This window comes from Lotus japonicus, chromosome 1 (genome assembly GCF_012489685.1).
Source record: "Lotus japonicus ecotype B-129 chromosome 1, LjGifu_v1.2".
Classification (NCBI taxonomy): Eukaryota; Viridiplantae; Streptophyta; class Magnoliopsida; order Fabales; family Fabaceae; genus Lotus; species Lotus japonicus.
In genome coordinates this window covers 67,188,768-67,215,211 of record NC_080041.1, presented here as the reverse complement: position 1 = coordinate 67,215,211, position 26,444 = coordinate 67,188,768, and the positions used below count along the sequence as shown (strand labels likewise).

Here is a 26,444-nt window from a genome sequence, read left to right as displayed (position 1 = left end):
GCCTTAGTCTTAATGTGTTGTACTATGACACCTAATTTTTTGTACTAGGTTAAATAGTTGTACTACGGCTAGGTTTAGTAAATAACTTAGGGGGCTCTCTCTCAGTCTTGACCCAAACTTTTTTTTTAAACATAGGTGATTCGGTTCGTGCGGTCTGGCTAGAGCCCAAACCAAGACGGGCCATGACATACCAACAAAAATCATTTTTTGTCAACAGTGGACCGTTCAGAACCGCCGAGCAAAAAAAATTCGGATTGGGTGGGTCACGGTGAAACAACAAAAAAAATTCAAATTGGTTGGGTCACAGTTCGAAATGGGCCTCATGGACTGGTCTACAGCTAATTATTTCGCTCGGAATGCTTCCTCTTTTGCCATAGAAGAGGGGCTTTCATATCTTTTATCTTTTATTCTTTCTGATGTCATAACTTCTATGCCGACTGTTGCAGCATAATTTTAATTGATGATTAATTTTCAAAAAATCAAAATTAAATTTGTCAAATTTATATTCAATAAAATAAATGGAATCCTGCTCATATGTGTCATGTGTGCATGTGCAGCACGCCCACAGTCTTGAGTCTTGACATACGCATGATGACAAATGCACAACCAGATCTCAAAAGAGAATTCGTCTTGATTTTGACAGAAATGGGAAGATTCACAAAAGAAAACTCACAAAAACATTTTTTTCCTTGAGATTCTAGGTCTTCCTTAATTAATTACACGCAATTATACCGGTAATATTAAAAAATTCTCTAATGGTGGAGCCACAAAAGTTGTTTGCCACTAACCCATTCACAAACAAACTACAGATCTACCACTTAGTGGTCAGGGATTATTCATACATTATTCTACGGTTAATTAACTTCATAAATCATGTGCTTGCGTGTACAATAAGCCAAAGGTTAATTAAACGTGGATCAATTATTTGTTTTTTTAACACAAAGGTATTCACTATCGATAACAATGACTAATTTCACCGTAAATGCTCACACTAATAAGCAGTAAATGATCGATCGCAAAATATATTTCATTCATATAAACGAGAATCGAAACTTCAACATAATAATTAAGGGACGAGATAATTAAAACCACCACGCCACACCTCAATTGTAAAGGTGGTGGACAAATATAGTGAACATGTTTACAAGATCCACCCAAAAGGAAAAATAATTTCAATGATTTAAAAACTCCCTAAGACGTCATCATTAATTGGTCCCTTGTTTAAGAACTTGGGACACTCGAGTTGCAGCTTCTCCTCCAAAAGTATCTCCCCCATTCTTTGAAGGGTTACCCGCATCAAAATGCATGGCCCCATCTCTTCTCTTCCTTTCCCTTTGCTTCTTATATTTGGAGCACAAATTCAATGATCCACCTCATTACATTCAGAGACAAGAATCTCATTTACTTAATTTCTTGGTGCTTGTACTAGCTCCAAAACTTGTGGTGCGCACACATAGCAGATAAAGACACTGCTATCCATACCACCATATATTTAACATACTAGCACTTATCTAAAGAAGGAAAACTCAATGGAGGCTAAGATTAAGATGATGTCAGAGGTGCTTCCATTCATAATCATGGTGATTATGGAAGGCTGCACCATAGGACTAACAATATTTACAAAAACTGCAATAACTAATGGAATGAGCCCATTTGTGTTCATTGTTTCTACAAATGCTCTGGCCACTATAATTCTGTTTCCTTGTTCTTTTTTATCACACCACAAGGACAGGTCTATATATCTCTCTTTCACCACTGTGTGTGTGTTTGTGTTGCTAGCTAGTTATCTGCTGAGTGATGTTTTTTGCATGGACGGTTATTTCTAGTCCTGATCTTCATCATATTCTTCTTTTTTCAGAAAGGAGAGTCCACCTTTTACTTTCTCTTTGTTCATGCGATTCTTGGTCCTGGGTTTTACAGGGTATACAATCTTTCTCCTACAAGAGACCCTTTTAATAAAGTTCAAAGCTTTTTTATGTCCTTCAAATATAGTAATTAAGCCTCAGAATTCAAGATTCTATTTGGTTTTAGATTATCCAAACCCAAGTTTTGATACATATGCAACGAAGAATTGTAAGTGATTGAGTGGTCTTGCTACCACGATGTACTGAAATACAACCCTTGTTGCTTCTATTCGTCCCTAATTTGTTTTAAAAAAAATATTTGTATTCATATTTGTAATTTTATTTATTTTCCATTGGTGGACTTTGCAGAATAACCATGACTCAGACATTTTTATACCTGGGTCTAAGCTACAGTTCTCCAATACTTGTATGTGCCATGGGCCACTTGATCCCAACATTCAATTTCCTGATCTCTGTCATTCTCAGGTTCCTGAAAACTTTCATAGAAAAATTGTTGTCCACATTTGACATGTAGATTATTGATACTCAATTTAATTGATATTGATTTTTTCAGGAAGACAAAGTTGAATTTGAGAAGCTCTACTACACAAGTCCAATTGATTGGTATCATGGTATCAATAATGGGAGCAGTGCTAGCTGAATTCTTCAAGGGCCCACTTATAAGACCCTCTTCTCACCACCTTAAACACACTAAGCAACTTTTTGTCTTCTCCTCAACACCAGAGTTTTGGGTTCTTGGTGGCATTTTGCTTGCTGCAGCTTCTTTTTCAACAGCAATTTGGAACTTCATCCAGGTAATATTCTTGAGCCCCTTTTCATATACTTGTTCTATTCTTAAAAATCAAAAGATCCTGTTGAATCTGTAAGGTGATTGATTAAAGTTTGTCCTGTTCTACTAGAAAGAAACTGTTCAGCAATATTATCCAGAACCAATGAAGGTGGTTTCTTATTATTGCTTGCTTGGAACGATCCTTAGTGCAATAGTCTCATGGATAGTGGAGAGAGATGCAAATGCTTGGAAGCTAAAACGTGACATGGACCTCATTCTCATTGTTCTAACCGTAAGTTCAACATACTTTAATATTATTCCGATACATATTATTATGATTTTGTTAAGAAAAATTTGATTCGCAGATTAAAAGAGTTTCTTGCAAAATTATTAAGATGTATAAGGATCATATTGTAAATATTACGTTTTATAACAAGTAAAAACATGATTTATGGGAGGATCAGATTTGAACATGTTTATTACATAGGACCATTACTATATACATATGGCTATGCTGATGATATGAGAAATATGTAATGTTATAGGCACTATTTGGGGGTGTGATTCGTCCTAATATTCAAGTGTGGTTCACTCGTATGAAGGGTCCACTTTATGTGCCACTATTCAAGCCCTTTGGTGTTGCCTTTGCCACCACTTTTGGAGTTTGCTTCTTTCCTAACAGTCTTCATTATGGAAGGTAATTGGATTCTCTTTCACATATATGTTGACTTGTAAAGTAATTAATTATGTATCAGAATTTGAGTTCACTTGATTAATTTGTTTGCATGTCCTATTCATATACAAAGTTTTTATCTGCTGAAAGAAAGAAAAACTACATATCTTGCAGTGTGATAGGAGCAGCTATACTTGGAATGGGGTATTATACAGTATTTTATGGAGAATTCAAAGGAGATGATGAAGAAGAGAACAGCTGTGACTATGACGAAAGCTCAGATTCTTTGGACAAGAAGATACCTCTGTTGCAAGAAAAGATGGAAGTGTAAATAATAAATTAAAAGAAACTATACATTGTTGACCAAAAAAAAGAAGAAGCTAATAGCCTAATACATTTGTTTGCTATCGAGTGTGATATGACTCCATTTCTTTTTCATCTAATTTTCACACACTTAGTTAATTCTGTCTGGATTTATTGGTTTTTTTTCATCTTTTCCTATTAAATCATCCATCATATCAGCTATGTGTCCACACTTAATTCTTAAATGTTTCATTTCATGTTCCACCAATAAAATTGTCTCATTAATTAAAAATTGCTTAAATAAAGTTACAAGTGTCATATCCATGTAATTTTTCTATTTTTTTAAGAATAAATTATAGCATTAACAAAAAGGAAACAAATGATGATGAAAACATCCTTCTGAAGTAGGTCAGTACTCAATAGATCCCGAACAACCCTTCATTACATACCCATAAAGGATTGGTTGTATTACTACCATCCTTGGCTAAAAAATCAGCTATTGAACGTGTGTGTGTTTGCTTCTCTATAAATGTGCTTAACCCCCCCCAAACAATTCACTCCTGTCTCCTGCTAGCAGAAAGTCAATATGATTCAGCTCGTTTAAGAGCTTCCAAGACCTATTCTAGTTTGAGGTTACCCACCCACCGCTAGGGTGGAATCACTTTCGATAACCACGTTCGTAAAAGAGGATATGACAGAATAAAAGAGCATTCAAGAAATGAAACAAAATTTGCACCGTCTCGTTCCTGTTCTGACATATACAATCTTTATATAAAGATATACGGGTGGCCAGAGAATATCAACATGTTTGAAAATTTTTAAAAAGTTGTCATGTTTTCAAAAATTGTTCTTAATTTCAGGTTTTTTTAAAACTAAAATTTCAAAACAGCAAAAAAAAAATGTTTTCAGTTTCAGCTTTTAGTTTTCAGATCACAAATTTTTTAATGTTGGAAAACATTTAATTCAAACATTTTTCTTAAAAAAAATTTCAAAAAATCATTTTTAAAATACAATTTTTAAAAACGGCAATCAAACATGTCAATATATTCAAACTGTCAGATACATCTACGTAATTGTTAAAGTGTGGGGTTGATCACTACAATTGTTTTATTATTAGCATCAATTTAGGCACATCAACATATTTGGTACATGTCCCATCTACCATTTCAGCCTCCACATTTTTTCAATTTTAATATCTATATTGATATATTAATTACGCACACCACTAATGCTTTCTCTTTTAACTTTATTTTCATCTATCGTCATATTATTTATATAGCCTTATAAACTATGGAATTAGATCATCTTTAATATCACTTTAATTATTTTATACATTATCTATTTCTATGTCAATAAATATTGCTTTAGAAAAGCATTAAAAAAATCATGGTCTAGTGGAGCATGATAGTCTTGTGATCATGAGTTTAAACTCTCGCTAATTCCTTAAATGGTACTTTTCTACAAGTGCTATTTAAGTGACCTTAGAAAGCAACATCATCCCCTTACTTATTCTAACTTTTTTTAAAAAAAAAAAACATAAAGAAGCATAAATTTATTAAATTAACACCAACAGTACACACAAAATAAGGTTTATTTAGTAACTTTAATTAAGAGACACATGGAAGGTTTCTTTGTGAAGTTCAAGTGTTAACCCAAAATTTGGCTTAAGGTTTGTCGACACAAGCTTGTCGAGATTTGGTTCCAGAGGATCCAGAAAAATGTAAGTTAAGTTGAGAACAGAATTCGACAAACATGATGCTTGAAGCAGTTACGTGAAAAACGGGCAGTTACTAGCACATGCATTGTACCCACGTTGCAACGTTGCAACAAAAGCGGTTAAGAGCGTGTGTCCTCACCCACGACGGCCCCCACGATGCAGGCAAGCGGTTGAGGTACACCCCTCCCCCACGATGCAAGAAGCTTCTGGAACAAGTAAGAGATCGTGGATCACCAAGCCCACTAACTCATCAAGCAGAAAAGGAAACCACCAAGGACATGTGAGGCAATGAAGTGCTATAAATAGGAGAAGATCATTCAGAAGAGGGGTTCCCAACTCAACTCCAAAAACTCACTAAAAAGCTCATATGTCCGCATCAAAGAGACTCCAGGAGCCTAACGTGATCATGAAGGAGTATGTTGCAGAACCAACCATTTACCATTCCTGCATTTAATGCTTTCAGACTTGTTGTTCCGTTCATTTAACTTTCTGTCGACTTTCTTTACTTGATGTAATTTTCAGTTTTTTGACTTTCTTTGTGTACTTTGCCCTTGTTTAATGAAATTCAGTTTCCAGTTTCTTGAATATTTGTTTTAAGTTACAAACTCAACCCTTGATACTTGTTTGTCGAAAATCACATTCCACACACAACACTTTGGCAAGACGTTTTCTCAAAAGAACCCCTTAATCTTAAACTTTTTCCAATCGAATTTGGAGAATGTTTATTTACCAAATATCACCGTAAACATCAAGTCACCTAATTCACTCATTAATTTTCTAGTTTTACTTTTTGAACATAATCTTGGCATTTTATTCGAGTTTAATAGTTTTGTACTGACAATTTTTTACACAAATATCTAAGCATAATTCACTATTTTATCATGTCATAAAAGTAAAAAGAATATTAACATGGCAAATTATGGGAGAAGGAATTTGAAGAAAATCTGCAGAGGAGAGGGCTAGGAATGAAGGAACCTGAACTTGAGATGAATTCTCTTCTCCCTCTCTCTTTGTTTCCTAGTTTTAACTGAACTTCCTCTTTTTACTTGCTTGGATCTCGTTCAAAATTTATGGTTAATTATTGGAGTCGAGATTAAATTACTTTGTACTTAATGTTTGTATATGTTTGGTCAACACTTTACTTCATCTAAAAGTTGCATGTATTTGTCCTTGTTCTTGATGCTTGGCACGAGGGAGCTGGGGCAAAAGAGGGGGGGGGGGGGAGGAGTGCGAAAGGATGAGGAAATGGTGGAGAGAAGGGGGCCATGAGGGATGGGGAGAATGTGTGATGGATTCATGTTTCAATGTGTAATTTAAATGTAACAAAAAATAAATAAAATTATCACATGTCTAGTCCACATGGATTTTCGTTAAAGTTGCATGAAAAATTTAACATTAACAACTAAAAACAAACTGATAATTTTGGAGGGAGGGAAGACACAAAAAAACTAGCAAGGACTTAATATGAAAAATAGGGTTTGTAATATTATTTCAAAGATCAAAAACTTATTTTAAAAAAGCAACAGTTCAAGTCCAAGTGGGACGGAAATTAAAGACAGAGAGGACTAAAAACAAAATTGGTAATTTTGAAGGGATGAAAAACACTTAAAAAATTGCAACTAAAATTAAATATGAGGTATATTCCAATGAACAAAAACTTATTTAAGCCTATTTTTATAAATTTAAAATTGGAGATAATTTTCAGTTTATGAGAGAGGAAGCACTCGGTACTACTGAGGTACTGAAGATTTAGGTTGTGCCTGATTCAATCCCGCAACATGCTGGTGAATAGAATAAACCTATTGGTGCATGTTTGGCCACATTGAGTTCAACAAAAATTCAAACGCTTACTTAATCAAACCACAAGTGTGCAGAGATTGGCTGTAGTACTGAAGATTTGCTCAACAATGTGTAAATAAACCATTTCAGTAAAAACCAAAGTTCACCTGTGTCCTATATATAGATTTCCCACTTGGGGCACAATATTGACTTCTGGAAATTAATTTCTGGAAGAGTTTCCGGGGGTACCAAAATAAACCCCCCCCCTCTTCTCAATTCATTCATTACTTGGAGGGGCCTATGCCCATGATATGAATTGGTCCAAGACCAAGCATTATACATAATAATCCATCAGTCTCACACTTTAGATAACCGTGGAAATTGTTATCAGCCCTCCACATGCCATTGCCAATGCCGATTATATACATTTTCCATCATCTGGCGCAACCCTCTTCATTCCATTTTGTTTTGGTTTTCTATTTGACGTCAAAATCTATTAGAATTTTCTCTTATATATGTGCAAAACTAAAGTGGTTGTTGAACTGTTAAACACTATCTTCTCATCCTGGAGCTTGATGCTTTGGATTGGACATGTCTCTTTCCACTAGACAAACCACTATCACTTACACTTCCACTTCCTTCCACAAGTGTATCACGAACATCAGAAAATTCAGTTGTCCATGAACGCAAGGGAATAAGGTAACTATCATCCTTGGTGTTTCTCCTCCGCTCCTCATCATGGCGTTTCACATTTTCTGATATCTGATGAAAGGTTTGGTTTATCTTGGCAAAACCCCTTTCAACAGGTTCGACCACATGTGAAACAGTAAATTTCACGTCATCTACAATCTGAAACATAAAGACAGCAGAAACAAACTAGATGAGTTTGACAAAGATATAACAGAAAATTGAAAAGTTAGCAATTTCTAGTGTAATATCTCACAATTTCACCACTTCCGAGAACCACATCACGAACATTATGGGTAAATCTCATACGCTGCTTATCTTTCTCCCCATGTCGACCCAGTCGCATTCTAGTTGAGCGCTCACTGTCTCGAACCTCTGCAGGATCAGGAGGTGATCCTAGTGATGCATAGTCAGCCATCACTGCTACATTGCGAAAACACCTGTCTCCTCTTTTGTAAGGTACTGCAGGAAAGACATAAAGGTGCACAACAGCAGCAACGCCCATCTGTTAACAAAGTTTAAGATTGGGAATCATATAAAAATATGCCAACCAAGAACTTCAAAATTGATTTCCATGTTGATGATACTCAAAGAACTTCTACTCTTCTAGGTTGAACAGGGGCATCAAATAAGAAAAAACCTGACTTCACATCTATACATATAACAGCTTGACTGCGTAGCTTAAAGCCAAAATGAGAGTTCATATTTCAGTTATAAAGTATCTGGCAGTAGTCAATTTGGTCTTTTAAGGCTCAAGAAAAAAGGGTAGAACCTGATGTTTCATGCATGAGACCCAAAAGGATCGTTCATGTACTATAAAACATATGCATGTGGCCAAACCAAGAACATATCTGTCTCCCTCTGGACCTCACAATAGTGAGAGCCATGTACATTAGGCCAACACCCACATAACTATTCATGACTGTGATTATTGCTGACAAAGCTTAAAAAAACAGAACAACAGTGAGAATATCATTAATAGTCTCTTGTTTTCATATATTAGAAACATATGTTACATTAATCTTGACGTAAATCAACGAAATATTCAGTAATTTTGGATTATCATAAGATTTTATGGATATAATATATATGATAGGAATTTTCCTAATGCTGTATTTTGGGATAAAATTATCTATTATTGAATTGTGTATAAATGATTTTGACTATATACATGTACATATATGTATTGGGAAGATAATAGCCAGCTAATGTCACACTTTTCTTTAAGAAAAACACATAAGTAATTACAAAATAGTAATCTTGTTCATAACTTCATAGGCATCCTGCATTCATATAGGATACAAACAAGCAATAGTTCCACTTGATATATTGAGAATGGTAGAAAAATACCCCAAATCTCATAAATCCTTTTTAGTTTCACAAGATCCTGTCATATTTCAGGTTTTCATGTATAGATTAGATCATACATGATAAAATAAGTTTAAACTTGTTCATAAAGCATACTCATGCAGATGATAAAATATATATAAGTACTCCTTAAAATTGAGAATTTGAGAAGATTTAATTATGCAGTACTAGAAATGACAGTCAAAACCATAAAAAGCACAAACAGCATACCTCTATGCAGATGATATAATCTTGTATACGTGTTTTTAGCTCTTGAGCCAATGACCCTTTAAATGCTCCCATAGAAAAAAGAAATGCAACAGCCACACCTTGCCACCATGTCAAGAAGATAATTGACTTGAAGGTTAGAAATTTTGCTAATGGTTTGATTGGCTCCAGTTTATCTTTAATAACAGAATAGAACTGCACAAGGCAATACAGGGCCCATGTCTGACTAAAATTAAGAATAATTGCCAAGTAGGGATACCTGCAAGCACATAAGAGAGTCAGGCTGCAACAAGAATTAAAACAAAAAATAGGAGATATAAAAGTAGAATTAATAATCAATGCGCATCTTTTAATTTGGTACTCCCAAGAAAACATGAAATTTATCTAAGATCAAGAACAATCTCTGTGGTTGAGAATTAAGATTGTATATTTATGGCATGTGTTAGAAATATAATATAAAATCATTCATGTATAGAAATATAATAGCTTAAAATTTTGGGATAGTTAGTTTATAAGATTGGCATCAAAGCCTCTAAGACCACGTAGTCTGAAGTTTGATCCTTGTTAACCCATTTCAGCACAAGGTAGGTGGATTTGTGCATTGTCCATGCTTCAAGCGTAATAGCTCTTAATGAGGGGTGTTTGAAATATAATATAAATTATTCATGAATCTTCATCCAACAACTTAAACTTTTGAGATAGTTATACACATGAACATAAGATCAAAGCAGCAATCCAAGATAATCTTACCCATATCTCCAATCAAATTTCCCCTCTCCATAAACCCCAAAAGACTGGAGGAGCATTGCCAGCAATGCACAGATCATTTTCAGCATCATCTGGAATGTATATTTCAGTGAACAATAAGACATGGGTTGTTTTATCACAAGAAGAAGGGTGGAACAAAAGCACAATTTACCAAAATCCTACATACATATTGTACAATGCCAATTTTCACAGATTGATAGAAGTCAGGACCAAGATACCAATCTCTTAAGAAGCAATTTAAAGGAAACGGATGCTCTACAACTCCATATGCGTATGCTTCTTTCAGGAGAGGAGTGCTGGAGTCTGTTAGGCTCAATCTTTCCATAAATTGAATTGTTTTGTCCTCACCACCTATAAGCAACCATAAACAATTTTCCATAAAGAACATGATAAACCCAACGTAATTCAAAATTTGAGAAGATGCATGGCAACTTTTTGTCATGAATTATATAATTATATAATATTCAAGCATCACACAGATATAGCATTTTAATTTAGAATTCAGAGTTCAGATTACAGAAGGAGGAAAGGAAGGAAAATCTCTTGAAAACATATTAATCTTTACAATTCTCCATTCCTGGTAAATATGTATGCAGGAAAAATAGCTACAACTTAGGAAAATCATACAGGTATATAACAACATAATACACTTGAGACTTGACATACCTAAGCAAGCGATCAAGTATCTTTCAAAGCAATATAATGCAAAAGCCTCATAGCAGTCCCGGATAACTTCACAGTTGAATGCAGCACTGGAATCCAATAGCGACAAAAACTGCACCATACAAAATAACAGGACTTTAACAATTTACTATTAAAATTATGATATAAAGCAACAAAAATAAATACGAAGCTGGATTATACGCTAAGCAGGCACACTGATGCTATGTTTTGTGGAAACTCACTACAATGGTCCATAAAAACCAAGTTTTTTCTGAAATTATATCATCACTTGAACAAGAACAAAGTCTGTGACTGTTATATATAAAAAAGGGGCAATTTTTCTTTGAAGTATCAATTATCATTTATTTATCATAAAGACCAGTATTATATAATAGTACGTTCTCAAAACAACCAACTAATCCAACATAAATGTGAATGTGATGAAGTAAAAAAATAGCATTTTAGTCTGACAGCAAAAGACACACAAATACATTAATGATCAAATGTACAATTAGTTTCTTAAGTAAATGGCAGTAGCTGAAAACCTAATCAAACAACATGCACTAATAGGTAAGTTTCAATGTATCGGTCTAGAAATTGTTAGCGTTAGATTCCATACAACAGAAAACAAACAGTGATCTTCATTATGACGAATTGATAAACCCAAGTAAAAGATGCTAAATAAAGAGAACATATAGTATTTGGCCATTTTTCGAAGTATCTCTTACCGATTCCAATGCATAAACAGGAACCATTAAAATGAGACCAATCAAAAACTTCTGCTCCTGAATTAAAGAGAAAAACCTATTTAGAAAATATTATGAAATGAAAAGTAATACAGGGGAGAAATTGTCAAGTCACTTAGAGAGTGTAATTACAAGAAGCACTAAGAGAAGTGAAGCAAGGAAATAAAAAAATTATAAATTGTACAGGAACAAAAGTAAGTAGACCCTAAAGTATAGGAGCATTAAGGGAAACCTCGGGCTGATTATAGGCAGCTAGATGCTCGAATATTAGATACATGGAGAGAACAAGAGCAACAAGCACAAATATACTTGAACTGAAGACTGTCCAGCTGACTGCTCCTGCAGACTCCACACCTATGTTTAAGGGCCGCATACTCCCGAATCTGCTAGTGGACTCAACGACCGTAAAAAGAAATATGGAAGAACATAGAATATCCATCAAACCCATTTAGCCGAAGCTTAAACTTTGTAGTAAAAATAGCCTTCCCTTGATTTGAATCAACTCTATGCTTTACTATATTTCAAACAATGAGAAGTGTCTCACTCCCACATAACCTTCTGGTTCAATTAGCTTTCTCTCCTTCTGCCTTTTCTGTATGGAAACCACTACCCTGTCAGATAAAGCAAAACATCCTTTTACACCAAAAAAGAAAAAATTTGAAGCATCATACAATCTCTACACATCAATGTACCCGTAACTCAAAAACCACAAATAAGTATAGAACTATACACAGTACTCCACAGTTTGATAGAGGAAGGGAGATAGAAAAACCCAACCACCAGAGAGAACTGAGACCTGGTGTGCCATTCTTTATTATGTATAGAAATTGTTGTCACAAAGCAGCACAAAAACTTTAAGCATACAACATTTACTAATTGAAGTACAACGAAATCTACAAACTATTTGCAGGCCGCCATCATATCAAATTTGCATTTAGCTACACACATGATCACATAGCACAAGCAGGTCCACCAACAGTGCCCAATACCAACAATCTTCTCTTATTTTGAGGAAATTCGATCTAAATAACAGATTGCATACGTCATCATCAGCAAAATCTGTTCCATTTTATTATAGAGAAAGGAAGGTCAAGAGAAACAAAGAAGCAAACATTTTCCGCTAATAATTCTTTTTGTACATCTGAAAGATAAATTACACCCTTCAGGGATTATCCATAGACCTTCCCCTCCCCAACTCATATGTCACCTAGCTCTTACGAACTTGAACTATCATTCGGGGAGTTCCACTTATAGATTTAGTCACAAGACTTAATCATAACATTATTCATTAGAATTATTTCGAAATCCAAAATAGTTACATCAATTAGCCTAATACATTTCATCACTAAATTGCAGTTATTCTAAGAAGCAAAGAGACAATATGACACAAGTGTTTTACACCCCCCACCAATAAGATATAAACAAAAAATGCTACTTTTCTATTTAGGCACTACAAATTATAAGCAGAAGTGGTACAGAGAAGAATGGCCAATTCAGAAATCGCAAATCAGTACACTCACGATTTTCAATGAATCACTATATTTCATCCCGGTATGTAAAAAGAGGAAAAAAACAATCTAAAATAAAATGCCAAAACCCTAGACCTCAAGTATATGCTAACGGAGAAAATATAAACGCTGCAATGGGAACGAAACAACGATGACAATGAGTTTCAGAAACGATGAGAGGAGAATTGAGGAAAGAGTTCGAACCTGTGCTGAACATTATCCGGGAAAATCACAATGGATATTTTCCGGGAAAATCGAAGACGAGAAAAGGAGCGAGAGAGCGGAAAATCGTATAGAAGAAACAAAAAGCAACGGAATTTTGCTTCGGCGGTTGGGAACAGTAAAACACGAATCGCGAAATTAATTTATATATCTTTTCAAAAATTCGAGAGTTAAGAAAAGGACGAGCGGGATGTACTAACGTAACAGGGGCGAGTAGATATTGTTGTCACAGCAGGACTCGGAGTCGTTGTTTGGAATGACCGTGATGTAGGGTTATATGACAGCTTGGAAATCGTAGAATTGGCCCATGTCAGTGCGTGCGTGGCAAATGAAGAAGAAAAATTGAATTGCGGATAGAGCTGCCAAACAGTCAGACTCAGAATGTTTGGTTCATGTCCTTATTTCAATGAGGAGAAGGAATTTAGTTTTTGTAGATTTTATGAAGATGTGTTTAATTTTTTGTCTATTTCAATTTATTATTCTTGATCATAGATTTAAATTCAATCAGATTTACTTTTATATTAAAGGATTTTTATGGTTTAAGTCTTTAAGATTTACTCCCTCCGTTCCTTATTATAAGGTCATTTTTTAGAGTTTTTTTTGTTCCTAAATATAAGTCTATTTCTAAGATTTAAATAGCATTGATTATTTTTTTCCAAATTTACCCTCTTCATAATTTTACTTATTTTCAATGCTACAACCCTTCATTACCTTTTACTACCTTTTCATTTGCTCGAGTACTTGGAGTATGTGAGTATAACTAAATGCTATAGATACTACTTAGGAAATGCCATGAATTAAAGTGCAGTTATGGTACCCACAATATTAATCTATATAAATATAAGAATTTGTGAAACAAGTTTAGGAAATGCCATGGTATCACACTTTGTACAATTTGCTCAATATCTTCTTCATCTCTAGCTAACAAATTCAAATCTATATCCATTGTGGTGTAAATTGTTTAGAGCACACATTGGAATGGTGAATATTTAAGCTGAATTTTTTTAGTTCCCAAAATAAATTTTGGTGGGAACAAGTTTAGCGTCAAAAGTTTTCAGAAAGCAAATCAATTCATTAACACTTGAAATTGCTAGAGGGAAGTAAAAAATTTGGAATTTGCTGGAAATTAAAAATGAGAGGGAACAAATAATTTGGAGTCTTGGTGCAGTGTTTGCAATTAAAAAGGCAATGAATTATTCAACTAAAACAAGAAAACAGTGAATTGCCAATGGAGTAAATTTGAGGGGCCGGTTGAAAATATCAAGATAAACCCTTATATCAATGCTTGGAGTTACTAGTGGAGTAGTTAATTTGGAATAAGAATTAATTGTATTCAAAAAGTTATAAGTAAGGGTAATTTAGTAATGTTCCTTAAAAAGCTTAACAAATTTATTACTTTTAACTAATTTTAACAACTTTTCTTAATCCTAGAGATTTAGTTAAATTGGTCTTATAATAAGAAACGGAGGGAGTAGCATTTAGTGTTAGGGGCTTATTTATAATCTAAGATTGAGGCTTGTTTATAATTCAAGATTGAGTTAATTAATTACAAATCATATCCTGATTAGATACATTTCCAAATAATTAAATATCAACCAAATTTTTATCAAATCAAGATTAATGTACTTCACGTTCAAAAAAAAATTATGTACTTCTATGATCTTTTAAAAAAAAATTAAGATATTTTAAAAATTATTTTATTTGAACCAAATAAAGTACTCTTATTTTAATTTTTTTTCTCAACTAATTTTAATTCATTTTATTTTTTTGTCAAAGATCAATGACATTTCAAGTGAGCAACACACATCTCAGAAAAAATGCTCAATTCAATACAACTATTTTTCTTCCATCTCATTTTCACTTTATTTTTCTACTTATCTCTCTTTTCTTTATTTATTATATCACCTTTCATATCTCCCATTTCATTTCTCTCTCATTTGTTTATTTTCTATCTTGGTGGACATTTGTTGGTTTCTTTTCTATCTTGGTGGAAGTGTTATTCAAAAATGTGAACACACACTTCATCTGAATGTGGTGATTTCTGACTAGTTGCTCGGACAAAGCTCACAAGGACCGACATCTCCTAGCATAATAACCTTGAAACTTCGTCAGTGTAGGTTCAAATTCCAATCCTCTCAATTTATCCTAAGCAAATTTTAAATCTTACATGCAACTCTATAGTACAAATTTAAACATTCATTTTATAAAAATAAAATAACCCTCATTTATACCCTGATTCTCATATCTCCTATATTTCATGATACACATCTTGTTTTCAATATAAAATTGAATTAATATGTTCCCTTTAAATAATTTTTCATTCACGAAATATTGTTATTTTTCCAGTGTTCGATCTTATACTCAAATCTCTTCAATCCATTAAGCATGATATCATCATTAATCACAAAATCTTCTATCGTCAATCTCGATCCAATACACCAATTCTAGAAGTGCTCTCATGATCTCATCTTTAGAAGACGTTCTCCAAGAGACACAATATGCCATCAAGTGTACTGCGCAAAATCATGTTAATCACACAGCTCAGTTTCACAACCTGAACTTAAAATTATGAAGCAGTGAATCTACAATGGAATGTGTCTGTTACTGTTAGTATACAAAAGAATGGGGCACTCATTACATCATTATACAAAATTGTTCTTCCATCAGTAACTGTCAGTAAAATCATTAAATTTGATCAGCTGAAATGAAGACGAAAAGTTACACACAAATCAATGTTTCTTTCATTCTACCTGTATGTTCGGTGTCTACCTTTTCCCCCCATGAACAAAAGAGAGGGGCTTGTTTGCTCTTGAAGTTCTCATTTTTTGGATCTCGATGGCATGCATCTGCAAGAAGCCAATACCTAACCTGATCAATGGTTGGTGATCGTCTTTCGGAGCAACAGTGATTGAGTCTGATATCCCACATCAAGCTCTTTTTAGTTTACTACTTCTATACATATACGTAGGTGCAAAACAAAAATCCCCCGCCTGAAGCTGTAAAAACTATATCTATATGGGCCCTCAATAAGCAAAAATGTCCAGGATAAACTTCAAATAACAGAGGTGCTAGAACGAGCTACCCTTTGAGCTTCTTCTAAGTCCCTTAAAAACCTGCAAGTTCAAATAAATAAACACCTTTGCCGCTAAGTAATCCAGAATGCAGACTAGTGGAGAGTAAGTTGCATGCTTCAGTAATTAACTAAGTACCAGTACCAATCAATGTAGCAACCAAATATAACAAAGATATCAATCTATAAGACAAATTGAAAACCAATCCAATAAACATAGGGCCTGTTTGGTTATTGTTTTGTAAAACAGTTTTTTTCAATTTCAAAAACAGAAAAAACTTGTTTGGTAAAAACAATTATCATTTTCAGTTTTTAAAACTGAAAACCCAAAACATCACAGAGCTGTTTTTGTTTTTAGTTTTCAAATCACAGTTTTTTCAGCTTTGAAAAACATGATTTCTTTTCTTTTTCTGAAAAACAGAATTTAAAAAATTGTTGCTGAAAAAAGTTTTTAAGTTCAGAAAACTGAAAAGGTAATCAAACAAACCCTTAAACATCCAAACCATGATCAACAACTCACTTCAAGCAATATCCAAAATAATTGTGCGTATTTTCTGGTTTTATTTCTTGTTTTCAATATTAATTCCAACAATGTCATCAATTTTCACTTGTTAACTTTCCAAAGATTTTACAAGAAATGGTGATGATAAGGTCGTATATTTTACAACCCAAATAGGCCCGAAGTAAAGCCCAAAACATTGACTACTTCAAGTTTAGCAGTAAACACAAATACAAAGCACAAACTGGACCTATCAATTCAAACATTAAAATCATTGTTAGCACGCTAAATTGAAATTAAAGAATCATTGGGCCAACAAATGAACATCTCCATAATCGAATACAAACTATCTTTATGACTTAATCATACCTTTTAGAATTAAGAACAGAAGAGCCACCAAGGATAAACCGGATGCCAGTATTGCTTGCATTTTGTAGAGCAACAGACCGTGACTCCTCATAAGTTGTCCCACCGACAATGAAAATGACTACTTCTTGCGGCCTGGATTTCATGCAGTCATCAACAGCACAACTTGGATTATTCCACAATTCTAAGATAATAATGGACAATTGTAAAGTTTTAGAACTTTTATTAGACATGCACCGTGTGCAATCATATATAGTAACAGGAACTGGATTAGTATTTTCTTCATTTTAAAAACCGGAGCCATCAATTCATTATAAGGTTCAGTCCTGTGGATGTAGCAAACTTAGAAGTATAATACAGAGAGAATTGCAGAATTCTAGATTCATTAAGCATGCAAAGCCACTCCAAAAAGTCAAGTAACAGTGTGTTGTGAAATGTGAAGACTCTAGTTAATGCACTTTCACTAAAATATGTCCACAAAGTCAAGCCTGTACTCCTCTCCTACCCCCATTACATGCTCAATTGCAGATACAATTTACCATACGTGCTGCCACATTATCTCTCAGGCAACTGAAATAGTATTGTACATCAATTTGACTTATTAGTTAGGGCTGAAAACTAAAACAATTGACACTGCTATTGCACCTTCAATTAAATATTAATTATTTAGAAACCAGGCAACAATGTATTGGCATCACTAATTTGGAGAGAATTCAAGTGATGTTAGAAATTCACAAATCCACTGCAATGAAGAGGTTTCATTTAACAGCAACAAACCTTCCTTGTTGAAAGTGATTTCCAACAAATGGGTAGTCCACATCTCTCAACCGCCCTTTGACAATGCTTTCCATGACTTGGAACAGAAGTGGCTGGTGCTGGGTGTAAACATTCTCAACACCCTGAAGCAAAACACAGAAAACAAATTTATTATAATGGAAAATTCCCACATTAAGGATATGATAGAATAATCAAAATGTTTACACGCAGACCTTCAATCCACGAGCCATGTTACGGGCAATATTCATTAGATCTCGATTACCATAAAGATCACCAGTTCTCTTGTCAACACCTGCTTGCTTCAGAAGAAACTGGACAAGCTGTTGTGCCACAATAAAGATATCAATCTCAGTAAAAAAAAAACTCGTCCATATATATGCTGTTTTAAATTTAATCTAATTGAATGCAAATTTCTGCTAGAGAATCTGAAGCCAAAGATATAACAAGACAACACAATCCAAAATAATCTTATCATCATAACTCATTTATCTAAGGTTTAAAAATGGACAACATAGCTTAAGGATAAAGGACTCGCATTCAAACATTCATGCATAAGTATATGTGGATTGAAGACAGAAAACAGTTTAAATTAGTTTACCCCAGGTTTGTACTTGGCAGATCTGGAAGCCAGTTTGTTGAAGAGCTGCATTAATTGAACAGGGCTATCCTTCTCATAACGCAAAGCATACAGCATGACCAATCGTAGTCGGTCCACATCTGATATGCTTTCATTATTTAGTAGATTTGTCACTGCCTGCAAAATAGGTACATAGAAAAGGAATTTATCACCTATCACCTGGATATTAGGATACCTTTGTTATTTTAGAACTTTTATTACTTATTATTAGTATATAGGCTTAATTCCACTTTGGGCCCCTGATGTTTCAGAAATGAGCGATCGGGGCCCCCCGTGTTTAAACGTAGCGGTCAGGCACCCCAACGTTTCAAAAACGTGCGATCCAGCCCCTTCTGTTAAACTCCGTTAGTTGACCAAACGGTCACTCTCATCTCTCTCTCTCCCTCACGCGTTCACTCACTCACGCTCTCCCTCAACCTCTCGACTCTTTCTCTCTTCCTCTCCCAGACCCATTTTCTTCTTCTTCTGATTATTTTCCCTAAGGTTGCAGCACTACCAACACCTTCTTCTCCTCCTGATGACAACCACCACCGCTTGGTCACTCTCCTTCCAGAGGCTACACCATCACCACCGTTCCTGTCCTGATCTTTCTCTTCTTCTCCTTCCATGTGCAAACCACTCTGGCATCACCCAAGCTAGCCACCACCGCCAGCAGCCACGATGACGCTGCCACCTCCTTCAGTCCCGCGAGCATCATCATCACCAACATGATGAGAAACAACCCTAATTTCAGCCACCACCTCCACCTTGCTCGATCCATCTTCTCTCTTGGAAAATCCCCAAATCAACAACCCTTTCGACCCTTCTTCAGTACTTCTCCGGATTCGGGGTTTTAAATTGGAGTTTCAGTTTTCTCTGGATTTGGGGTTTTGGGGTTCAACGGTTAATGGGTTGATTTTTTGGGTTTGGGTTTCTAGGTTTGGGGCAGATCGATTTATGGGTTGAATGGTTTTTCTGGATCGGAAGAAGAAGAAGAAGAAAAGCGGAAGAAATCTGGAGAAGCTTGCATAGAAGAATAGAGAGGAAGAAGAAGATGGGGATCTGTGGGCTTTGATTTCTGGGTTCCTCACTAGATTATAATTGTTGCACAGAATCATCGTGTTTTTGTTCTGGGCTTTGATTTGTGTTTAATTGTTGTTATTGAGTAGAAGAATGAGAAATGAAGCTCCGTCTGGTCAACTAACGGAAACAGACGGAAGGGCTTGGATCGCACGTTTTAGAGATATCAGGGGGCCTGACCGCTACGTTTAAACACGGGGGGCCCCGATCGCTCATTTTTAAAAGATCAGGGGCCCAAAATGGAATTAAGCCTAATATATATAACAACAAAATAATTACCACGAAAAACTGGAATTGCTTTTTTCATGTGATAATAATTATATTGCTTCATATGCCATATAATATGTTATGTTAGACATGGATTGTTGGCCACTTGAAACCAACGATGATGTATAATTCAGGGATTTATTAACTCTTATACTTCACTGTAGATCCTTTGTCCTTACTTCGTATTACTGTTATGAACTCAAATGTGAGCCAAAAAGTCCATATGGATAAATAAAGGACTAAGTGAGAACAAAGTAAGCCACAGTAACTCATTCAGTCCATGAAAATATTAACTTCTTAGGGAAACACCATCAAACTTATAATGACAGAGACTGAGAGACAAAACACAATAAAGATAGCATTTCTGTTAGGATCTAATTGCTGTGTATGGGACTTGAATACCACATTAAAAGTATGAGATTCTGGCGTGGTGTTTAGAAGGCCATGGACTTTCAAACTTAAAGGACTATCTTTTACGGCATGGTTCTCCCAAGGGTTCTTATCATTGGTATCAATGCCTTCTACCATGTATCTCAGCTACAAACGAGCTGCGTGGGTGGTGCCTCTAGCATTGCAGTGTTCACCGGGGAGTAGTCAAAGGGCTAGGCAGTGTAATCAAATAGCGGCTATAACGGCGCTATGCCATTATAACGTAGCGGATTTTAGGGCTGGCGCGATCGCGACGCCGCGACGTCGCGGCCACCGCGATAAACGCAATCGCGGCCGCGAAAGCCATAGCGGCTATGGACACTGAAGCAGAAATAGCGGATTTCCTGGAAACCTAAACATTTTTTTTTGGCTGATTGGAGCATCGAATAAGGAAATTGCTTGATTGGTGCATTGAATTAGGAAATTGGTTAATTGGAGCATTGAATTAGGAAATTGTTGATTGGGGCATTAAATTAGGAAACCTGAACGTTTTTTTTTCCCCTTTATTAAGACCTATTCACTTCATTCTCCTTACGCTCTCTTCTGAATTCTCTTTCTCTCTTCCTCATTCAACAAACTCTTCTTCTCCTTCCCAGACAACAAGCGAATCTCTAAGGTCTTTTTGGTGAGTAAACAGTTTCCCTACTTCACTGTTAAGTTCATGCTCTGTTTTTTTATAAAAAAATTATTTCTGACATTGATGAGTGCAAGGAGTGGCTGGTTGGGAAGATGGATGCGAATGAAGATTATGTTGGAAATGAGAGGGTGTTTGCAGATGAAGACCTTACTTGGAATATTGTAATGGATGCTTCTGGACTTGGAGATGATGGAATGACAACTAGGCAGAAAACTAAAAAACGAAACAAGAGTTCAAGTGCTGAAGGTTCTAGGAAGAAGAATAAGAAGAAGAAAGGTTCTGCAAAAGGAAAAGAGATTGCTGTAGCTGAAGAGGATGAAGAAGAGGTAGAGAATATTGATTTGGAGGATTCAGAGGTTGATGCTTCAGGATATATCTCTATCTCTGATGGTGAAGATAATGATCATTTTGGGGAAGAGGAAGGAGGGGATAATGAGTAGAACCTTTTTGTGTTTTTATTCTCACTGTTTTGAGTTTACAGTGACTGGTTTTGTGTTTTTATTTTCACTGTTTTGAGTTTACCATGTCTGGTTATTTGGAACTGCCTTGGATATTTTAATATTTTTGAGTTATGAATGGTTATTTCATGCATTTTCATTACATGTCTTGTTTTTATTTTGTGCAGCAGTTTTTTTTTTTTTGAAATAATAGCTTGTGACAAGCTATTTTTTATATAAAACTTTACTTATTTTAACCGCTATGCGGTTTCCGCTATTTTCCCGCTACGCTATCCGTTATATGTCATAGCGGATTTTGGGCTCATCGCGATTTGCCGCGATCCGCGATTAATTACACTGGGGCTAGGGCTAGTACACAGCTAACTACGTGGGCGTTGATGCTTCAGAGCTTGGTGGGATGTTAGGATCTCATTACAAGGAATGGGACTTGAGTTCCACAGGAATTTTTTATGGGGTTTATAAGGCCACGTGCTCTTCAACTTCAACTGTTAACTTTTGTGGTAGGACTTTCCCAAGGTTCCCTATTAATATCCTCCTAACAAATATCAGCACTGAAGTGGGAAAAAAATTACTTTTAAAGTTCTCACAAGTTTTAACCACCCAAAGAAATACTGCAACAAACCCTGTGTGCAGAACCCGAGAGAAACATGTTACAGCCAACATTATACAACTTGAAAAGATTCTACCATTTTTGCCATCTCCAAAGTGTTTTTTTCAGGTGAATATAATTTGTTAGTGTCAGCCAGAAATTAACAGTATGTAATAAAAAACTCCCAATGGCATTATTTATGTTCTTATTATTAACTAGTTTGTTTCTTAGTTATTTATGGTCATCCAAGAACATTTGAAGTTGAGCAAAAGTAAAGGAGAATGTTCCAATATCTTAGACCATAAATTATATACCTCAAAAGCAGCCCCTTGTCCTCCATTGCAAGCCAACTCCTGTTCTGTTTGTGAAACTTGCATAAGTTTTCGCTCCTCGACTATCTTGCTCATTTCTGTAACCAAAGTCACATGTTTTGTAACATTTCCATGCATTTTTCTGTATTCAGGGTAGTTGTCAACAAATTTGGCCATGTCCTCTGCCAAGAGTCAAATTATAAAATTAGTTAATTGTATGTTATAATCATAAATGATTCTTTTTACATTTGTAATTGTAACAGGTGAAAGAATTTGATCACTGAAATGTGAGAGAATAAAAGGTACAGACCTACTGTTTGGATGTTTTGGTTACTCTTTGCCACTAGCTGAAACTCATCAACCAGCCGCTTGATATTCATACCTATATCTCCAAAGTTCTCGTACATGTTAGCTTTGAAAAAGGAATCTTGTTCGGATGACAGTACAACCTCCTGTAACAATAAATAGAAAAATTGATTCTCAAAGAGCATAAAATTTAGACTGCAATATGCTACTGACTTAATTACCCAGGATAAAAAATGTATCCAACCTCCTGATCCTTTGGCAATTTTCCAATGGATTTCAAGTCCACTTTATTGTCTTCAATTCCTATCAACTCATGAACCATAGCCTGTACAGTATAATATCATGAACGGATATTACTTATATGAATAACCAACTTATCAGATTACTCAACTTTAAGTCTATCAGTACACGCTAGACTCTAGTGTTAATCTCACAGATACCTGATAAGTCCATTGATTTAGCAATGGGGTTACAGGATCATCCCTCCTGTCAATTACCAACAGCAACGGAGAAATTTCCATTCGCCTAAAATCAAAAAGACCACTTTCCTCTTGGTACATCAGTTTCTGTTTCAAGTGCAATAACGTAAATTAGTTTTCACATGTATGTCAGTACATTGCCAGCCGTACTAAAATGTGGATTGGTTAATGTGTATAGAAGTAGACTCCGAGATAAGTCCTATGCTATTCAGAATCATAGAAATGATGTAGATATAAAGCTTGAATTTGTAGAAACCCCCATTGCTAAAATGCATAAACAATTATTTGAGATAAACAAAAAAAAACAAAAATCTAGCACATTAGACAAGGAGGCCTGAACTCACAGATGCTTCCTGTGCTATCCTTTTTGCAATGTCTGATGTTCTTTGATATCTAATTACAGGTCTCCGTTTCAAGCCCAAAAAAACAGCTGCAAGACCGTCAACAACCCGATCACAGAAGCGCTGTGATGTTGAAGGATCTACCATTGCTGGGAGGATATAAATATAATTTGAAGGGACGTGCAAAGTGAAATGATAGGGATCAATTGCAACAAAGTCTGCATAAAACTCCTGAATGATCAGGGAAAGAACCATATCAGGATTAAACTTTTCAACACAAACCCTAGCATTAGAGATTTCAACATAGATAAATGGTGGGGGGTTCCAGGCTTCAAGCTCAACAAATTTGCAGAGTCATTTATCAGACAAAGATCTAGGAAGTGAATAACAAAACATCAGAATTATTGGAGAATAAGAAAGAAAAGGATACCCTTCCGTCCGAACTTATTTCATGAGAACTTATTATATTTGTTATATAAACTGAGCAGTTATTTTCCTATCAATTTAAAAATAAATGCTTAGACAAGCATCTATCATCACAAAATTAGTGTGGTCCAAAAATCATAAAATGATTATAACAAAGTTCCGAAGTTGAAATAAACAGAAAAGTATAGCACAGTGCATGCATTAGAATTTACCTGAACTTGCTGGACAACTTCCTGTTCATCTGAATCAGCAAGTATGTGAATCTGAGTGTCCTTCATTATGTTGGAGAAAACTGTAATTTCATAATGGATTCACAAAGTGTCTTCAAATCAACGGGAGAAAATCACTACTTAATTAAGAGAAATTACAAGTTAAAATCCTAGGGAAGGATTCCACCATGTCATGTCTAAGATTCAAGCAAAAATTAAAGAACCTACATAAGTGATACTCTCCAAATCTGGGATTAGCAAGCTGGCGGCGCAATTGCTGGATATTCTCTGATGTAGGTCGAAGGAAGTAAATGGCCTTGAGATGCGACATTGATTCCTTAGACTTGGAAATAGAATCTACCAATTCTACCAAAAACACTTCTTTTTGAAGAAGATCTGACTGTGAGTATACAACGCTCACTATACTCACCTGTATCAAAAACAAATTGAAAAAAAAAAGTGGAATTAACATAAAATCATCCATTTCCTCAGAAGCTAATTAATTCTAGGAACCAAGTACCTTTTTGGCGGATTTATGTATGGTTTTATTAAAGTAAAACAAAATAGTATAAGCCAAAACATAATACATTGGTGCCTTGGTGATAAAACCACAGGTGATGGCTTTACAGGCATGTATCAACTTTAGTAGCAGAATCATGGTTTTAAATCAAGGTCCGTGATCGTAATTCCAGGCGTGATGTCAAGGTTTTGGAGGATTTCGAAACGGCAATGTGACCGTGATTTCAGCAACAACAGTCAAATTTGTTTGCAATTTTTCGCCATATAAAGGACCGTAACATGCCCGTTACCCACAATTTAAAACCTTGGGCATAATAGCGAACCAAACCATTCTAATTGCAAAAGTATGAAACCTCAATTTTGTTTCCCTAACCTTGAAATAAAACTGAAAAATATATAACTTAGTATAGTCATACAGTATCTCACGATCACTGCGCACTGGTTCCAAACTCACAATCTCTTATTGCGCTCCACCGTTAAAAGGACATAAAGTAACACCAAACGAAATCAAATTTCGCGACTAATTAACAAGGAAATGATGTAGTTTAATCTTTTCCAGGAAACATCCAAAACTACTCCTATTGACATGATCCACAAAAATCATGAAAACTTCAAATCCTTATATAATTGAACTACATAATTTGCTTGATAGACAGACCCGTAAGAAATGTCAAACAGCTGAGCTTGGCAGAAAATCAGAAATAGCAGTGTATACTATAATACTAATAAGAACTACAATAAGTGACACTCAATTGTCCATAATCCAAAGTGAAGAATAAAAATAATTCTAAGATCATAAAGAAAATTGATCCAACTGTAGCATGCGGCATTTCAGAAATCAAATAATCACAGCAACACATCAAAACAAAACAAAAAAGCAAAAATTAAAAAAAGAAATGATCAATTTTTTGATGTTGTGATCAGATTTGTGAACATTGTGGAAGATCGTTGAAGAAGAAGCGGCGGCGTACCGTTTGAGAATCGAGAATGAGAACCTTCATGCCGGAGATGTCCTGCAAGATGCGGTTGACGTATTCACGCACAGACGATGTGAGCGACATCTTGTGTGCGGTGGTGATTGAATCTCTTGAAGAAGATGAATCGATGAACTAGTTCAATTGCTGAATCTACGAGCAGAGAGAGCAACAGAAACTGCAAGGGTTCGGAATTCAGAGTTCAGATCCCACGACGTCGATGGAGGACGACGAGCGCTTCGCTCCAACGCACCGTTTTAGACTTTCTTTGCTTGTTGATGTCAATTTTTGTTGCTGCAACCCCTTTTACTTTGTTTCATGCCTTTTTTTTTCAAAAAAATACTTTTATGAGCATTTTGTTAAAATAAATAATTTTCTTTTTTTTTTAGAGTCACTAAAATAAATAATTTTCTCTTACTTGGAAATACACCTGATTTTCATTTTTTATCATTGCAAAAATAAAATGTAGTCAATGGATGATCTCTCTTAGTTGGATTGGAAGAGATTGTAACAAGCCCGTAGATTGGTTAGCTCGGAAGGGGCCGGCTTCGCCATCGATACCCTTTTGTCGGATACAAGAACCAACTATGGATTTAGAAAACCTCATTTGGAGGGATTGTTTGTTTAGCTAGTCGTTTTCTTTTTGTAGTTTTTCGATGTATAAAAAAAGTAATACACCTGGTTTTCATTTTTTATCATTGCAAAAAAAATGTATTCTTCATCCTTCAAAATTACCAATTTTGTTTTTATTCCTTAGATCTTAAATTTTATATAGAAAAGAAATGGAAATACAACTTTGCGCAACACTAACTCATT

At 35.1% G+C, this 26,444-nt stretch overlaps 3 protein-coding genes across 5 annotated transcripts; 1 reads left to right on the top strand and 2 right to left on the bottom strand.

Moving 5' to 3' along the window:
• The first annotated feature begins 1,371 nt into the window (after positions 1-1,371).
• Positions 1,372-3,769, top strand: LOC130740861 (WAT1-related protein At1g70260-like). Its single transcript, XM_057593575.1, has 7 exons — positions 1,372-1,732; positions 1,859-1,921; positions 2,214-2,330; positions 2,419-2,659; positions 2,765-2,926; positions 3,180-3,331; positions 3,482-3,769. Exons 1-7 carry the CDS (start codon positions 1,530-1,532, stop codon positions 3,636-3,638), a joined length of 1,095 nt encoding a protein of 364 aa, XP_057449558.1. The 5' UTR covers positions 1,372-1,529; the 3' UTR covers positions 3,639-3,769.
• Positions 3,770-7,154: 3,385 nt separating this feature from the next.
• Positions 7,155-13,411, bottom strand: LOC130740839 (protein LAZ1 homolog 1). Of its 3 annotated transcripts, none has more exons than XM_057593551.1 (9): positions 13,258-13,411; positions 11,778-12,156; positions 11,528-11,584; positions 10,803-10,911; positions 10,303-10,487; positions 10,119-10,207; positions 9,372-9,627; positions 8,050-8,298; positions 7,155-7,955 (listed from the first exon to the last, which is right to left on the bottom strand). In XM_057593551.1, the coding sequence occupies exons 2-9, from the start codon at positions 11,991-11,993 to the stop codon at positions 7,659-7,661; spliced, it is 1,458 nt and encodes a 485-aa protein (XP_057449534.1). In that variant the 5' UTR covers positions 11,994-12,156; positions 13,258-13,411; the 3' UTR covers positions 7,155-7,658. The 3 variants fall into 3 exon arrangements, with proteins under 3 accessions (XP_057449534.1, XP_057449541.1, XP_057449548.1); XM_057593558.1 differs by having other exon boundaries at positions 11,778-12,137; positions 13,258-13,410; XM_057593565.1 differs by lacking the exon at positions 7,155-7,955 and having other exon boundaries at positions 8,071-8,255.
• A 2,424-nt stretch (positions 13,412-15,835) lies between these two features.
• LOC130740828 (vacuolar protein sorting-associated protein 45 homolog) lies at positions 15,836-25,919 on the bottom strand. The gene is made up of 13 exons (XM_057593542.1): positions 25,626-25,919; positions 24,364-24,565; positions 24,139-24,218; positions 23,504-23,731; positions 23,121-23,246; positions 22,925-23,005; positions 22,685-22,826; positions 22,378-22,556; positions 18,586-18,741; positions 18,200-18,307; positions 17,988-18,109; positions 17,214-17,345; positions 15,836-16,388 (listed from the first exon to the last, which is right to left on the bottom strand). Exons 1-13 carry the CDS (start codon positions 25,713-25,715, stop codon positions 16,328-16,330), a joined length of 1,707 nt encoding a protein of 568 aa, XP_057449525.1. The 5' UTR covers positions 25,716-25,919; the 3' UTR covers positions 15,836-16,327.
• Positions 25,920-26,444: the final 525 nt, after the last annotated feature.

What these genes read in the sequence shown, in the direction of transcription:
- LOC130740861 (XM_057593575.1), top strand. Translation starts at nt 1,530, where the DNA reads ATGGAGGCTAAGATTAAGATGATGTCAGAGGTGCTTCCATTCATAATC. An exon ending in TCATTCTCATTGTTCTAACC is followed by an intron (nt 2,927 to 3,179) that starts GTAAGTTCAACA and finishes GTAATGTTATAG; the next exon opens with GCACTATTTGGGGGTGTGAT. An exon ending in AACAGTCTTCATTATGGAAG is followed by an intron (nt 3,332 to 3,481) that starts GTAATTGGATTC and finishes CATATCTTGCAG; the next exon opens with TGTGATAGGAGCAGCTATAC.
- LOC130740839 (XM_057593551.1), bottom strand. Translation starts at nt 11,993, where the DNA reads ATGGGTTTGATGGATATTCTATGTTCTTCCATATTTCTTTTTACGGTC. An exon ending in CTGTTTATGCATTGGAATCG is followed by an intron (nt 10,912 to 11,527) that starts GTAAGAGATACT and finishes TGTATGGTGCAG; the next exon opens with TTTTTGTCGCTATTGGATTC. An exon ending in AAATTGGCATTGTACAATAT is followed by an intron (nt 10,208 to 10,302) that starts GTATGTAGGATT and finishes TATACATTCCAG; the next exon opens with ATGATGCTGAAAATGATCTG.
- LOC130740828 (XM_057593542.1), bottom strand. Translation starts at nt 25,715, where the DNA reads ATGTCGCTCACATCGTCTGTGCGTGAATACGTCAACCGCATCTTGCAG. An exon ending in AAGTTGTCCAGCAAGTTCAG is followed by an intron (nt 23,732 to 24,138) that starts GTAAATTCTAAT and finishes CTGATCATTCAG; the next exon opens with GAGTTTTATGCAGACTTTGT. An exon ending in GACAAGGGGCTGCTTTTGAG is followed by an intron (nt 18,742 to 22,377) that starts GTATATAATTTA and finishes CCTATTTTGCAG; the next exon opens with GCAGTGACAAATCTACTAAA.